The sequence below is a fragment of the Alosa pseudoharengus genome, unplaced genomic scaffold (assembly GCF_046254945.1).
Source record: "Alosa pseudoharengus isolate Yale_2024_CS ecotype anadromous, Long Island Sound unplaced genomic scaffold, YU_APseudo_1.1 YU_APseudo_1.1_scf_19, whole genome shotgun sequence".
NCBI classification, from domain to species: Eukaryota; Metazoa; Chordata; class Actinopteri; order Clupeiformes; family Clupeidae; genus Alosa; species Alosa pseudoharengus.
Genome location: NW_027468657.1, coordinates 33,042,352 through 33,058,230, shown reverse-complemented (window position 1 = coordinate 33,058,230; position 15,879 = coordinate 33,042,352). Strand labels below are relative to the sequence as shown.

Here is a 15,879-nt window from a genome sequence, read left to right as displayed (position 1 = left end):
TTTTGCTTTTTTTTTTAGGCTATGTTTTCGATGGTAACCCCTTGTCAGTCAATAGTGAAAGTAATTAACTGTGTAGGACTGTTTTGTCATTGACTATGAGACCACAGTGAAGTTATTGTTTCAATTTGCCTGTGAGTTCAAATAATAGGCAAGTGCAGATGCATGTAGGCTATACTCTGCTGGTCACAAACAGGTTTTAGTGAAGCAAGGTTTAGTGGAATTCCTGTTCCATATGGTCTCGCGTAAGCAGATTCCTTCAAATGCACTGCTGACAAATACAGATGCACAGTTTGAAGTTGCACTGCTTGCTGTTAAAGAGAATGATGTTATTCTCATTGGTTTAAAGGATGTTACGCCCAAAACACGCATGACTGATTAAGAAACATAACAACAACCCTTTTGCGCCAGGCGTACATTGTTTGATCACAAAATCACGCCAATAAATTAGTGAATATGGACACCATATCATCTTATCACTTGTGCACATTATTAAAGTAGTTTCTCCCTATATCTTGAACAAATAGCAATGTAACTTTGTAGTTTTGAAATAGAAAATAGTGCTGCCTTGTGCATTGTTCATTAGGAAATACTTACAGAGTAAACTGTCAAATTGACAACAAGACAAAACAGTCTGACTATATTGACATAAACAATGTCATATGGTCATTTTGATTGCACTGACAATTTCATTGGTATAAATATTTTGCTTTTGAGACATAAACAAAGCATTTTAAGCAAGATGTGTGCTTTTACAGGTGATGCACTAGCACTAACTGTTTTGAGAAATGAACTAAATGCTAATGATGATTCAAGAAAGGCACCAAAGCGACTGAGAAAAACTGTAACACAACCACTTTCAATCCAGTGTTTTCACTGCCCCCCAGTGTTAATGTTGAGTTTAGCTCAATAGTAATTGGCTTCCTTGTGACTTCAGCATAGTGTAGCTATGAAGGACTTCCAACATAGACAGCATCAGCCAACAGCAGGCAAGCCATCTAATAATAATATGTTTAATTTATAATAAATGTTACTTGCCAAGTTGTAATGGAAGTACTAATCCATTTACTGATAGTCCCGTTTTATTTCTAATTTGATCTTATTTGACTAAAGGGCTGACTTGGATGAACCCATGTTTTTTTTCTAAAATATATCTCATATGAGATCTTCAACTCAATGCCTTTACAGTGCAAGATTTTTCAAAGGAAACAACCAGCTTGGTTTGCCCTTGGATGTGAAGGCAGGCACACTGGAAAAGGAAGCTCCTTCCATTTAGCGCTTTGGAGTCTCAGAGGTATTCTGTGACAAAAAATCATGACATCTCTTTAGTGACACCACCACTGGTGCCCAAGTGAGTGTTAAGTAACATGGGCTCTACTGCATAATTTAGACATGTGTAACTGAACCCAAGTATGTAGTGTGCCATGAAAAATGAATGAGAGGCCCTGATGGGCTGAGACCTGGAAGGAATGGTGGTGTTGGGTGGATAGGCCTATAGTGAAGGAATGGTGGTGTTGGGTGGATATAGTGAAGGAATGGTGGTGTTGGGTGGATATAGTGAGAGGAACCAGCACTATGTTGTTATTGTTGTTGTTGTTGCTGCTGCTGTAGTTGTTTATGAAAGGGAGGGATTCAGCACTGCTCCAGTGAAGGTCCTTAGAGCATATTTTTTTCAGTTGTCAGTGTATTTGCAGCTTTAAACAGCTTCAAATTGGTAAGCCAGTTGTAAAATGTGCTCCCCTTCTTGTGTGTGCATGTTTGTTTTTGCAAAAACGGTCAGTATTTTATACTGATTACTAAACTTAAAGTTATTTAAAGTTATGTAAATAATAGTACAATACTGTATTGAGATCAACTGTGAAAACAATGTATAGTGTAATGTATGTAGGCTACTAGGCCTATGTGTATGTAGGCTTATGTATAATTGTTTAAGGGATAGGCAACTAGTTATACCCAATTCAAGTAAAACTACTGATATGTAACTCCTCAGGCTGCTACAGGTATCGCAAATGAAATCATATCAACAGGAAATGGTCTCTCGGGCCTACTAACTAGCACATAAAAATAGCATAAGTTCGCCACAAAATGCATTTGATAGCCTACAATTATTATTTATTATGAACTACCAAAGGACAAAGTAGAACCATTGGACAAAAACATTGGTCAAATCTCCTTTTTGCGACATTTGCTGACAGTAGATGTCGCTCCTGTACACTGACTTTGCCATTGTTTAGCTGTCCACGTCCCCGTGTATTATTGCGCGCCTTGAATGTGTCAGGGGGGAAAGGAGGAAAACTTCTGTAAAAAAATGGCGGAGGGTGCAACGTCTCTGAAAGGGATGCGAGCCCAAATGGGTAAGAAATGTGTTTTTATTGCATAACTGGGATATTTCGAGATGTGTCGGTCACTATGAGTAATGTCTAAAGTTTGTTCCATTGATATTTTGTAGAGTTGCTCCTTTGTTATTTTCCGGATAACTTAGCAATCTTAGCCTTAGCTTAAATTGTGCAGTGGCTAGTTAGCTGACGTTAGTGTTTATTGACTGGCTAGTAATGCTTACCGGCTGGTACATTAAAGTTTTCTTTTGGACGTAGCGTTATGTTAGTAAGCGTAACAGAGTGGTATGTCCTCCGGATGCAGTCTTGTGAAGAGAATCTTTGCAATCTCCTCAAGTCAGTACTAGTGAGTCAAGTTAGCGAAGTTGGACATATCCGTCAAGCTGCTGGCTAACGTTCATGTTAATTGAGGCAGGAATTCTCTGTTTGAGCTTTGAGGCCGGTTGACACAGTTTTGACTTCAGTGTCTGACTGGCGCCCTAGCTCCACAGGGGATGCTTGTTATTAGTGAAATAGGAAATAGTTTGACGCTCAGGCTGAAATGTCCTGAATAGTGTCGAAATAATACTTCGAGAAAATGTAAATATATTTTCCTAAATTGGTTGACTTTAAACCGATTGATAGGACGTTATGTTAACTGTCGCCCATGCTATTTGTTGAAATAATTTTAGCTAACCTTACATTAGCCAAATGTAATTATATAACGTAATACTTGATCGCCAGTAGGTTATTATTCACGTAATTCAGTAATAAGCCGGTAAACTATAAACTGCCGCTGGAGTGAAGTTGACAGGGGAATCCTCTCTGGCGTTAGCTATAACGTTAGCTCGGGGACAGATTTATGAGCTCTCCAGTCTCCACGTAGCTTGTTGCCATTCTTTGAGGACCATCGAGCGGTCGTCACACTTTAGGTCAGTTGTCAGATTAACACGTCAGTCAGTCTTCAAGCTGACTATTGAACCGGTGTTTTTTTTTATCCTTGAATACTTTGAATACTTGAGTTATCGGCATAACCTACTAGTCTGTCATCGGATCCGTTTGACAGTAAAACGTTCTGGTATGTTTGCCTGTAATTTACTTGGTAGCTAACTTCACTCTGTTGTATCTCCTCGAGACGGATGAAATACTAAGTGTCTCGTATCACTGATGTCATGCTGTTGTGCAAGAACCACAATGTATGAAGCGGAAGTCCAGTGAAATAGTTTTACCTTCCATTAATAAACTCAACACGATCCCGGAACATTAGATGGGATGTTTAATTACGATTAGGGTCATACTATGCAGCGTTGTTAGCTCTGTTGGCTCATCCATGCCTTCGTCATACAAACTGTCATTCCTCATAGACACCTAGCAGCTAACATTATATTCTTGATAATCTCTCACGTGCAAGGCCCCTGGATGGAATCAGTATTGCATTAGCAGAGGAACTGCCATGTCATTGATCTCTCCAAGCTACAACGCATTGTCCAAGGCTGGCTTTTGTCTGATGAATCCAGTCATCATAGATACATCTCAGAATTGCTCTAATTAAACAAATTGTTCACCTGCTTATTTTATTACAATATGCCAAGAACATCATATTATATTCCACAATTTGTATTGTTCCAAACCAGTTATTGTCAGGCTTGTTTGGCAGATTCTATCACCAGCCACCTCAGTTGCAGAAGTGTAGAAATGCCTGTTAGTTCAGGTCATAGTGGTTTTAAAGGCTGCTGTGGACAGAGCATGGTCTGCATCAAATTCCCAGGCCCGAGTAGCCTGTTGGACATGAGACTGACAGCTCCCGTCTTAATGGGCGGCCAAAGCCTCCGCATTTCTGCACGTGTCCACAAAAATGTGAGAGTCCACACATACACTGTAATTTAGAGGTGCCGTCAGACGATTGGGGCCCTAGGCAAACCTCTCTCAGTGCTCTCTATTTTCAGATTATTGTCCAGTGCAGCTCCAGGCATACCAGAGAATAGTCCAGTGTGAGTCCAAAGAAGGAAATGTGTGAGGAATCTGTGAGTATTGAGTATTAGGTCTACCCCCACCCAGTGAGGGATCTTCAGAGGTCTTATGGTGTCAACAGGAAACGGCCAGGGCCACCGCGATTGATGAGGGGAAGATTAACCCTTGTGCTTGTTGTCAGATTTGTCCTGGACTGCAGTGTAGATCTAATGGCCCTATTAGGGGTGTAACGGTACACAGAAGTCACGGTTCGGTTCATACCTCGGTTCGGACATCACGGTTCGGTACGAGTTCGGTACAATGGAGGGAAAAGCAAAACAAAAATGCAGAAAGCATTTTTTTTTTGTACATGTCTCAGGCTGTACCACCTAGTCATACAGTCTCTTCCCTGAGCTATCTGCAACAGCCTGAAGTGTGTAAGATAGGCTAAACAGTACAATAAGTGCCCAGACTCAATCTGTAACTTGTAAACAAAATAAGACAATCAGCTATAAAACTGAAAATAGGCCTACAGCATCTCTTATTTCTGAAAGTGCAAATTACATAGAAAATTATTTTTAAAAATCCACTTAAGCAAGACCTTCAACATCTGTGTTTAGTTGTATATGGAAGGGTCTACAATTTGCCTCAATATTTTTCATTGTGTGTAAAGTAATAATCTAGCCTACTAACTGTGAAAATATCACACTATTTTGCCTTTTTTTAAAAAACGAAATTGCTCCTTTCATTTCATAAACAGACTACAACTAGAAGTCACGTGACTTTGCCCTTTGACATTAACTCACCGTAGCATGGTTTGTTTATTAGCCTGGTTAGCGTTGTCACTTTATTTTACTGTCTGCACTTACACTACCAGCTCCTCATGTGAGAAGTTACAAGTTACCCCAACATAAAGGTAATTACCACGCGATTTACATAGCTTTCTGTCATTACGAAATCATTTAATTTAAGCCATAGGTTTTGGCCCTATTTGTATGTGTATCCAAAGGCTGCTGAAGCGCACGGGAAGTTTCTTTCCCCTCGTTTCAGTGATTGGTAGCCTACATCATCTGGGTGATGGCTTCGAATATGTGTAGCATTTTTTCCACTCACATACCCAATGCTGAACAACGCCGACACACAATTTCATCTTATCCACCACTCTTTCGCCTGTACTAACGTTACTGTAACTGAAGTTCTCAAACTTGCGATCTTAAAGAGACCAGCGGATCCTCTAACTCTTGTAGGTCTAACCTTAGTGCTGCTAATGACTGACGGACTCGACCGACGACCTGACAAAAAAAAACATAGGCGCCAATCAGAGCTTCAGAGCTAAGGCGAGGCTACAGATTAGCGTTAGGTGTCGCTAAAGAACTCCCGTAACTCTCGCTACGTAACAGTAATTGCGCATGACATTAATTAATCCGCACACGAGTTTTATGTATTTTTATACCGTGTATTCTCCGTGTAAATTCATGCACCGAACCGTGACGCCCGTACCGTTTCGGTTCAATACGAATACATGAACCGTTACACCCCTAGGCCCTATACTGTTGGTATGTCCACTGTCATGTTAACATACACCCTCTACACCCTCTGGCAGTGGATTTGTACTACCAGATGCGTCCCATTTATCTTGTAACTTAGTTAGCAGTAACGTTAGTAGTGTTTTCCTTTTGGGAAGGCTACAAAAGTGCAAGCCCCTTGTCAGAAAAAAGCTGCCGTTGCTTTTTGACACCAGTATGCTCTGGGGTCCTTGTGTAGAGACCAGAGTGATAAATGGACCAGTGATCCCCCTGAAAGGCTAAGGACTGGGGGAAGACACTAATCAACAGTCATTAGTTCTTGTGAGAGAAGAGCATGACCTGCTGTCGCCGATGACTCGTCATCCCCAGCACTCTGGAAATAGCTTGGGCTTACACGGCCTAGGTGTCCTCGGTAATCCCACACAAGATCTGAATTGTGTGGGTGTGTATGTGTTGGGACGGCAGCTGTGTCTTCTCTGAAGGCCTGCTCTATTAGACAGTGCAGACACGTTGCTGTTCGGCCATCTGCATTACTGCACTTCCTGTGCACCCCCCCCCTCCTCCCCCCGTGACACACAGCACAGCTCCAGAAGCAGAGGAGACCAGGAGCGCAGTGGAGCAGGACCTCCGCAAATCCACTCACTGACTGGACTCTTTCGCCGCTTGGTATTTATGTGAGTGTGTAGCATAGAGTCCCCTTGTGTCACCCATAACGCTTCTTTTGTGTCTGGTCGGGCTGCTCCAGTGCAGTTTGGACAAGTGCGCCGCTTCATTCTGTCATCTGACCAGCTCAGTAGAGCAGCTGGTTTTGGAGTGAAGAACGGTGCCATTTTTAATCATGGCCATTGCTAAGGGGTTTCTAAACTGTTTTGAATGGTGTCTATATGAAAACATGCTTTGTCAAATAGTTTGATGTGTTGTTGACTTTTTACTGTTGACTAATTCCCTCCCTTATCTGAGTTGGGCAGCAAATATGCTAGATTTTGTACATTTTCTTGGATTTTAATTCTTGGTATCTTGGCTACTACCTCTTGTAGAACATATAGAAAGAATTAAAGAGTACAGCCAACTTTTCTGCCCTGTCTGGTAAACAGTGTTGTGTAAGGTTCCTGTAATGACCTAGCCTAGTCTTTGAAGGCATCCGGGGAGGGTTTTTCTCCCTCCTGAGGAAGGTACTGATCAGTTGATTTGCAGCCTCATGTTGAGGAGGTGTTCTGTGTTGTAGCAGCAGGAGCCACATGACAGGCCATACTAGTTCCAGATGTACCAACATCCTGCTGATACTCTTTTCCCAGGACAAATAGCACACGGGGTGTTGTGCCTTCAGGCCTTTCCTCCAGTGTTGTTGGCTTACTTACAGTATGATCTGAAATGGTAGGCTACTGTGTGGACATTGTCTGGGCTGTTGTGTAACGTGATCAGTGTGGATGTTGTGGATTCAGGTGAATATGTTGGTATGGTAGAATCCCTTTCAATGAGCATTGACTGTCTTAATATCCTATGAAATGGCTCAGTGCTTAAGCTCTGCCTAAATGTTATGCCATCACCTTCTTATCAGGGCTTAGGTGCGACTCTCACGGCCCATCTCCATGGTGCCAACTGTGTGTTTGGTGCCATCACCATCAGCGCTCCCTTGGCAACCGTGTCCGTAGGGACTCGCCACTGAGAGCCCTCCAGCAGTGTCCCCCTGAGGCCTTTGTCAGGGAGAGAGCCCGGCTCTGATTATGAGCCACTTCAATTTGCCTTCCAGTCTCAGCGTAGGTGTAACTAAAATATTCGTTTCATGAACAAATTTAATTTATTCATATGTCTTTTACTTGTTTCACGCTTCGGGGATATGGAAACAGGGTTGTGTTAAGAGATGCTGGTCAGACTCACGCCACAGTTGCTCATGTTTCATGGTGGGTCAGACTGACACGGATCGGACAAATGTGGCCATTGTGCAGCACTATTGTTTGGCAGCTGCCTATTTGCATGCAGCGTGCTGGAGAGCTTACGCCGCCTGGCCTCAGAGAGTGACTCAGCCCTTTGCATATTTAGTGGGCCCTTGTGTGGCTTCCTCTGGAGAGCTTTTCTGTCTCACACACACGCACACACACACACTCACACTCACTTCTCCATCCATGAGAACAGGTGATTTTGAAGGCTCAGCCATCAGTGGCGACTGACAAGTGTTTTCATGTTCTGATGCACAATGACTTCTGATTTGAACTGATGGTCTTGTAGTACTCAGTCAGTTGTTGTTAGATGGAGGTTGATCGGCAACCATTATACTGGAGCACAGGGTTGGGAGTCAGGTCCTGCTGATGGAATGATAAAAAATTCCATTTGATATACTAGAGGGCTAGGCAGTGAGTTCAACTGATTGGCACCAAAAGTCATGCAACTAATTGCCAAATTAACAAGCCAGCAAGCAGTTTCATCATGAAAATCCTATATAACCTGTACATTGTTGGTCATTTTCTGTTTGTCTACCCAGACTGTTGTGCGATAATGCTAACGAACAAACATGTTACTATCTGTCTACTAACTCCTGATGCTTATATTAATGCTAACTAAGCGCGCACCATAGTATTACCTTTCACCTGGCTATCGTGTAAGTAGCACATCTTGTGCCAACAGAAGAGCGACTATGTCCACCCTCTAAGAGCCGGTGAATGGATGCTTAAACAAACAGTGTTGGGCATGCAATGGGCTGGGCTAGAGGTTGATGTTGACCGATTTTCTGGGTTTTTCTATGGCTGAAGCTGATGCCTATCTTTAGAAAGGCCATGTTGGACTGATAAACTGTGTAGACACATTTAATGATTTTTTTTGCTAGGTGTTACGGCAAATTGCTTGTGTTTGCCCGCTCACACGCAAACGACTTGTACTTATGATGAGCATTGTCAGCATCATCTCTAGTAAAGTGTAATAACCCTTTTGATCGTCTAATTTTCTCCGCCATCATTACTAAGAGCAGAGGCTGTGTGTGTCTGAACAAGGCACTGATGCAGTTTGTGTGTGAGAAGCTGCTCCGCTCTGCACACAGTCTTCAAGGGAGAGAAATTCTCCGGTGCCAAAAACAGAATTCACAATGCTGGAGCTCATCAGATTTTTGCCTTTTTATTCTAAATTTACACACATATTGTGATGTTGTAGATTAATCTTTTACAATGTACTGATAGAATTGCTGTATTGTAATATTATCGTTATCATGGGCAAAGAATTGTGGCAGTATAGATTTATGAGTTACTCTGATTCCCGACCCCTAGTTCTAAAATAGCCTAAGGTTATTCACAGTGCTCTCTAATAGTAGCATTTCATATCTAACTAATTAAATATAGGGCTTACACTGGGGGTGAAGTAGAGGAGCAGTTTGATTGACATAAGGGGCAGTGTCGCACGTGTTGCACAGCAATAACACTGGGCTGCCTGCAAATGTGCCTGCCTGTTAATCAGCTTATAAAACACTCAGGCATCGGCCGATGCCGAGTATTAAATAATGGCAAAAATCGGCCAATCAGTCAGTCAAGACTCCTGTAATGGCTTTCCATATTCATGTTCACACTGTCTGCCTCCTTGGAAACCTAGATGCTTAGCAAGGTCTGTATGTGATCCAGACTGCTTTCTGTCAAGTAAAATTGCTTTCCACTGCTTTTCCCCACTGACTTTTGTGATTGAAATAATAGTATATGTTGACATCTACAACAGACCAGACCAAAGGATATTTGACCAATTTCAGGGTTGATGGTTCAGCCATCAATTCTGTTATCTTGCGGGAATGACTTGAAGCCCATGGGCCTGCGCAGATGTCTTGGTTTCAGCCTCTCGTGCAGACCTAGCCTCTATTAGTAATCCAGGCTGACATGTTGTACAGGAATAGTAGTAGCCTGTCTACAGTAGTCTGACTGATTGATTGACATATATAGGGTATTGATTGTTAGCGTGAGAGCACAGACACAGCCTTTGTCCATTAAAAGGATTGAACAGTTTCTGATGGAACATAAGTAAGCCATTGGCACCCTGGCTGTAGACTAGAAAAGAAAAGCAGATTTTAGATGCAAACATTAGAAGTCTTTGGTCTTGTCTGGATCGACACTCGCCTTCTCCAAGCAAAAGTTGCTATACAGGATACAGCCGTCTGTGGCAGGACAAAGCCAACCGCCTGCAGAAATGATGCTCTGCTGTACTGATTAAGTGAGGTGCCAGTGTGTGTGTCGGCTTTAGCTGTTGCAACATGTTGTGTAATCTGTCCATCTTTTGATGCTGTTTTCTTCTGCTTCCTCATCCTCATTCTGAACATCTCTCTGTTTTTCCTCATTCCTCGCCCCTGGAAATGCCTCTCCAAATGTCTGGTAAAAGGCAGCGGTCAATATCCCTAGTCCTTTATTGATCAGGGCATCATTTTTAAGTGGCCTATACTTTCCAAGTTTCTTAAATAATTCAGCAGAAAACATCAGGAATGTGCTGTTTCCTCCTTCATGATATGCACGTCATGCTCATTTTCTCTCTCTGAATGGCCCTCCCCATCTCTGGCTGCCAGCCATCGCCAAACCCCAGGCTTTCCCGTCATAGGCCCTGTGGCTCACAAATGGCCTTGTTGGCTCAAAAAGCTGGACTTCATAAGACCACTGCTATCCCCGTCCCTCCTGCTCCCTCCCAAAAGCTCAGAAGCTGCTGCTGCAGCCCCCTGGCTGTCGTCTCAGACCATTCAAGTGTGACTGATAGAGCAACTGAACTCAAGCCCCTGGTCGGATTAGCTGTTCCTCAGATACTTTCACCCGCGTCCGTAATCTCATAATTCAGGCCACACATCTCTGATTTTTTCCCCCTAGTGAGTGCCTTTGTCTTCCTAACCGTTCCTTTGGGCGTTCTCCCTACCACCAACTTGCAGAAAGACGGCAGCTTCAGCAGAATCTCAAAGTGAAAGTGGTCAGTCAGTTTTCCTGGGAGGCCTCTGATTCATGACTGAGACGTTTAAAATGAGTCTCTCAGATGTCCTTTCCTTTCTGTAGCCTTTGCTCCCGTCCCCAATTGTGTTTGAACTGATAACCCCTTTTGTCTTACGGTCATCAGTTTTGTTTTCTCCGTCTCCGTCTCATACAAACTCACAATTTCACAGAACTTGCTCAGCTTAAAGAATCCTTCAGAAAACCACACTCAGGGCAGAAAAGGGAACTGGGCCCTTCAACTTGAGCTGTAGCGTTTAAGGTTAAAGTTGTCGTTCTCTGTGAGGAAACTGGCTGGCACCCAGGTGAAAACGTAGACATCTCGGCCTTGGATCGAGTATGTTTTTATATCAGCAACAGATAGATATGGTGCCCATGGCGCTACTCATGATACTACTCAGAAGCAGATTTTATCATGTCTTTGAAACACCTGATGTTTGCGATGACTGTGCAGAAGTTGAATCTGTTGATCAGAAGAAGGCTGCCTTTACTGCTAGCTGCGCCTGGCCACCTGGTCCTTGACGAAGCTGCGTTCTCTAGTCCAGGGTCGGATCCCCACGCTCCCTGTGAGCTGTTGGCTGTGTTGGCCGCCTGGCTGCCATCACATGGTCTCGCCACCTCAGCTCGGCCTCTTAGTCGCTAACTCTAGGCTACGCGGGAATGCGAGTCATTAAAGGGGCTCCTGTGCTTGTTGATCACGTCCTCTCCATGTCCTTCCTTCCTTCCTTCCTTCCATGGTCTTGCCTGGTATTCCCTCTTTCTTACTGTATGCCAGAGAGAAATGCTGTCAAAGGGATGTTTGCGGAAAGGAGCAGAGCCTGCTGCCCATTGACTGTTCTTTCGCTGCTTACTGAATTACCAGTACAGGACCACATGTGCGGAGTGATGTGTTAACTTAGTAGATCTCTGGTTGGCTCACCATGGATGGAGAGCATGTGACTATGTCACAGTGACTTCCTGACCCAGGCTGTTGGTTTCTGTGGCTAAATAACTTTATCACTTTATCTAACAACTCAGTGGAAACCAGAAGAATAATGTTATGTCTGACTGTTTTCCTGCTCTCTCTGTCTGTGTGTGTGTGTGTCTGTGTGTGTGTCTGTGTGTGTGTCTGTGTGTGTGTCTGTGTCTGTGTCTGTGTGTCTGTGTCTGTCTGTGTCTTTGTCTGTGTCTGTGTCTTTGTCTGTGTCTGTGTCTGTGTCTGTGTCTGTGTGTGTGTGTGTGTGTGTGTGTGTGCGCGCGCGCTCCAGCTGCAGCTGCACAGGCCCAGGCCGAGGAGCGCCGCAGTCTAGCAGGAACCAGCCCCGGGCCTGTCGCCACTGCCAACACAGCCGTATCAGCCAAGAGTCCAGGACCACGACCAGGTACACGCTCACATACTGGAACCTTCCACACTCTGGGAAGTCAGGGCATTGATAAAGTTACAATAGCAACCACACAACCTCAATGTGCTTTGACACACTGGCAAAGTGTGCTGTGCTGACAAGACATTATCTCTCTGAAAAGGAAGGAATCTCTGTCATGTATGCATCTCTCCAGGGGGATTAGATGGTGCGTTCGTAAACTGCCACTCTAAGCACTTTGAGCATACCCAGTCACTACACTACACTTTTTAATGTTTACATTGTATGATGTAGACATTTGTCTTGTCACAATATACCAGCTCAAACTGGGGCCCACATACTCTGATTGCCTGGAGCATGGAAATCTACATTTCAGCTTTGTATTTAAATTAAAAGTTGAAAGATTAAAAATGACCTCAGTTGACATGGGAAACCAACCGTGCAGTGCAGTGACAACGGCAGAGAATGAGATGAGTCAAAGGGAAAGTTTCATTTTTCAACTCCATTTACCAAATCATTGTTAATGAAAAATAGTTCCATTGTACTGAATGTTCTGAATAGTTATTATTGAACTGTACCTTCTTACAGTGAAGGATTACTTACATCCTCTTTCAGGCTTTCAGTTCATTCTAGAGTTAACAATACAAAACTCCACCTTACAGCCTAATTACGCCACATGCTCATTGCTCAAAATGTTGCATATAGGTTTGTGTCACATGACAATGTTGATGCAAATGTCCCAGTGGGCAACCTCCCTGAAAACACGCGTGATTATGTTATGAGCCAATCTGCAGTGCGCCGTCCGCTGTCACTCCCTGGGTAAGCTGGCTTGTTTAATGTGTGTTGTCATTAATCCCCTGGGCTCATTCTCCTGTGCTTGAGTTATGTACTGAGGTATTACAGCGGGCAGCGATGACCAAGCAGGGAGTTTATTAAAAATGGCTTTGGGGCGGGTGACAACCCCCCCTCGTTGTTACACCTGCAGCGTGTAATCTGGACAGTGAGCTGATGACCATGAGAGGTGTCGAGCGGTAGGGCTGCCCGTAGTGTGCTCGTCCCTCACACGTCGCAGGAGTGCTGGCCTCTGGAGGAGTGTGCTGGAGCTTGGGTGGTCGCGCTGGTTCTCCACAGGGATTTAAACAGGACTGTTTGTATGTGGACGTGATCGGGAGGGAAAAACGTCCTTCCAGGTGGAGATTAAGTTCCTCGTTTGTTTGCTTGCAGTTCTCGATGGAGCTGCTTTAAGGATAGACGATAAACTCAGAGTGGCGAAAGAACGACGGGAGGAGCAGGAAAAACAACAGGGTGAGGCTTCCTTCTGCTGCTGCTGCTGCTGCTGCTGCTGCTGCTGCCACTCAGAAAAATAAACATTACCATGTTTGCCATGTTTTATTGCATGTCACTGTGTGTTGTAAGTAATGAGATGTTAGTTCTTACTCGACTTGCTGTCCATCACACAAACTTCCTCTCACTCGTTTTTTTCCCTCTCTGTTATTCTCTCTCTCATTTGGTCCCACCCGCACCTCCATTGTCCCCCTGCAGCGGCGCGTGACTCTCAGATCTTCGAGCGAGAGCGCAAGGCGAAGCTTCAGGTGGAGCGCCAGATGGAGGAGCGACAGCGCAAGCTGGAGGAGCAGCGACGGAAGGAGGAGCAGAGGAGGGCTGCTGTGGAGGAGAAGAGGAAGCTGAAGCAAGAGGAGGAGAAGGTGGGTCCCTCACCCTGTACCCCTCCTTACCCCCCCCCCACCCCACCCTGTACCCCTCCTTACCACCCTGTACCCCTCCTTACCCCCCACCCCACCCCACTCTGTACCCCTCCTTACCCCCCCCCCCATCCTGTACCCCTCCTTACCACCCTGTACCCCTCCTTACCCCCCACCCCATCCTGTACCCCTCCTTATCCCCCCACCCCCCCTATACCCTGTACCCCTCCTTACCCTCCCCCACCCCATCCTGTACCCCTCCTTACCCCCCCTCTCTTGCACTCATTCCCCTCTCTTCTACCTCGCCCCCCTCTCCGTATTCCCACCACCGGGAACACATATGGAACTGCAGAAGAAACACAATAGCCTGGCGTCTAAGCCACTCACAGAAAGCTTGAATCTGCCTTAACTCCGTCTCAAGAATCTAGGCTTTTTGCTGTTCGTAAGAACCGCAGCCATTTCATCCATTCCAATCCTTTAAGTGCATATTTACTCTTGGTCTGAGGCCGTCTCTTGAACGCTAATGCCATTCCTTCAGTGGCCTGTGCCCTTGCCAGAGGCCTTGCCCTCAGCTGTACCACAGAGCTTAGGTTTGGCTGGACCTCTGTGTTCTAGCTCTTTAAGGTTTGAGTTGTGTGTGTGTGTGTTTTTTTTTTTTTATGAAGAGCCAGACTTGCTGCATCCCTAAGACTGGCTAATCCCAAAGACAAAACTTACAGGGGGTGCATTTTCTGGCTCCGCACTGCTGTTACAGGACACTTAAGCCTTTTACCTCTCTAAGCACTTTCAAGTGAACCTGTGCAGTCACTAGATGCAATGCTACTTGTGCATACCAGGTCTGTGTGTTGAATGTCATTAGCATATTGATGCTAACTTAATATAACATCATTGCCCCTCCCCCCAAACTTATTGTTTCAAACCATGCAGAAAAACGTCCATGTATTGTATCGGCTTCATGTTATTCTGGCTTCTGTTGATTTCTATAGTGTTTGTCCATCCCACAGGATATAGTGAATGACCAACTATCACAGGATTTAGTGAATGACCAACTGTTTCTATCTGAAGCTAGTTCAGTTTCCCTTATGTTAGCATGCTGTTGGTTGAGAGTAGCGTGTGTAACACGGTGATGGAGGAGTGTCTCTACAGTCAGCTTCCCGGCACTTTCCTCTGAGCTCAGCTGCTATTTAAATGCTCTCTGTGATCAAAGCTGCTGTCTGCTGATTCTGATGTGCCAGTCTCCTATGGAACCCAATGAGCTTTCACTCTTGACTAGCAAAATGTACACTGTCAGCTTTAAAGGTACATTATGGTTTTTGTTATACAATATTGTGATCCAGAAGAAAGAACAAAAAGCTAATTTTTATCAAGATTAGATGTGGTTAAATTCGTTGGGCTTTTTGAGGTGTTAATACTTTTGTTTATATTTGCTAAGCCTGGTCCTGAAAGAGGTTAGAAATTGCTGAGGGATTTTTATTCCCACAGAATATTACCATTGTTGAGTCAAATAGGATTTTATATTTTGACAACAGAAACTAAGCAGCAGCATACCATTTAACTTGCTGCGGTTACAGCTGCATTGTAGAATAGTTTATGTAAATGGTTTTTATATTGTTTTGATGAAGGATCTGATTGTCTTACTTACTTTGTTTTGCCTGCTGGACATTGAATTAGCCTGTAAGACTTTTTTCCTTTTCTAATGCTGTCCTGGTAGCATGCGCTCCCATAGCGTAGGCTTACAGTTCTATCCTAGATGTCAGCTCTGCTACGGCTCTGATCTCAGCACCTGCGTTAGACACTGCGCTTGATTATGTGGACTCACTCGGTGGGCCCTCTCTGCACTGCAGAAATGAGACATCTACACTGCTGATTGAACATCCTCTAGTCTAGTCCATTCTGCTGACTGGTGCCCTCTCTCTCCCCCCCTCTCTCTCCCCCTCTCCCCCCCCTCTCAGGAGCGCTATGAGGCGGTGATGCGCCGGACACTGGAGCGCAGCCAGAGGGCAGAGCAGAGGCAGAAGCGCTGGTCCTGGGGCGGACTCTCAGACGCAGACCACAGAACTGGTACGGCTCATTTACTGCCCTCACACGCAGCTTGTTTGTCAGCCTTTGACGGAGTG

General features: G+C 44.6%; 1 protein-coding gene across 9 annotated transcripts in view; it reads left to right on the top strand.

The window, feature by feature from the left end:
* The first annotated feature begins 2,285 nt into the window (after window positions 1-2,285).
* The window catches only part of map7d3 (MAP7 domain containing 3), a 32,076-nt gene continuing 18,482 nt past the window's right edge, over window positions 2,286-15,879 (top strand). For all 9 annotated transcript variants that reach the window (XM_076292487.1, XM_076292483.1, XM_076292482.1 and 6 more), the window contains exons 1-5: window positions 2,286-2,351; window positions 11,967-12,080; window positions 13,284-13,364; window positions 13,602-13,765; window positions 15,715-15,823. In XM_076292487.1, the coding sequence (XP_076148602.1) occupies window positions 2,306-2,351; window positions 11,967-12,080; window positions 13,284-13,364; window positions 13,602-13,765; window positions 15,715-15,823 (514 nt within the window). In that variant the 5' untranslated portion in view covers window positions 2,286-2,305. The remainder of the gene's footprint in view (window positions 2,352-11,966; window positions 12,081-13,283; window positions 13,365-13,601; window positions 13,766-15,714; window positions 15,824-15,879) is intronic.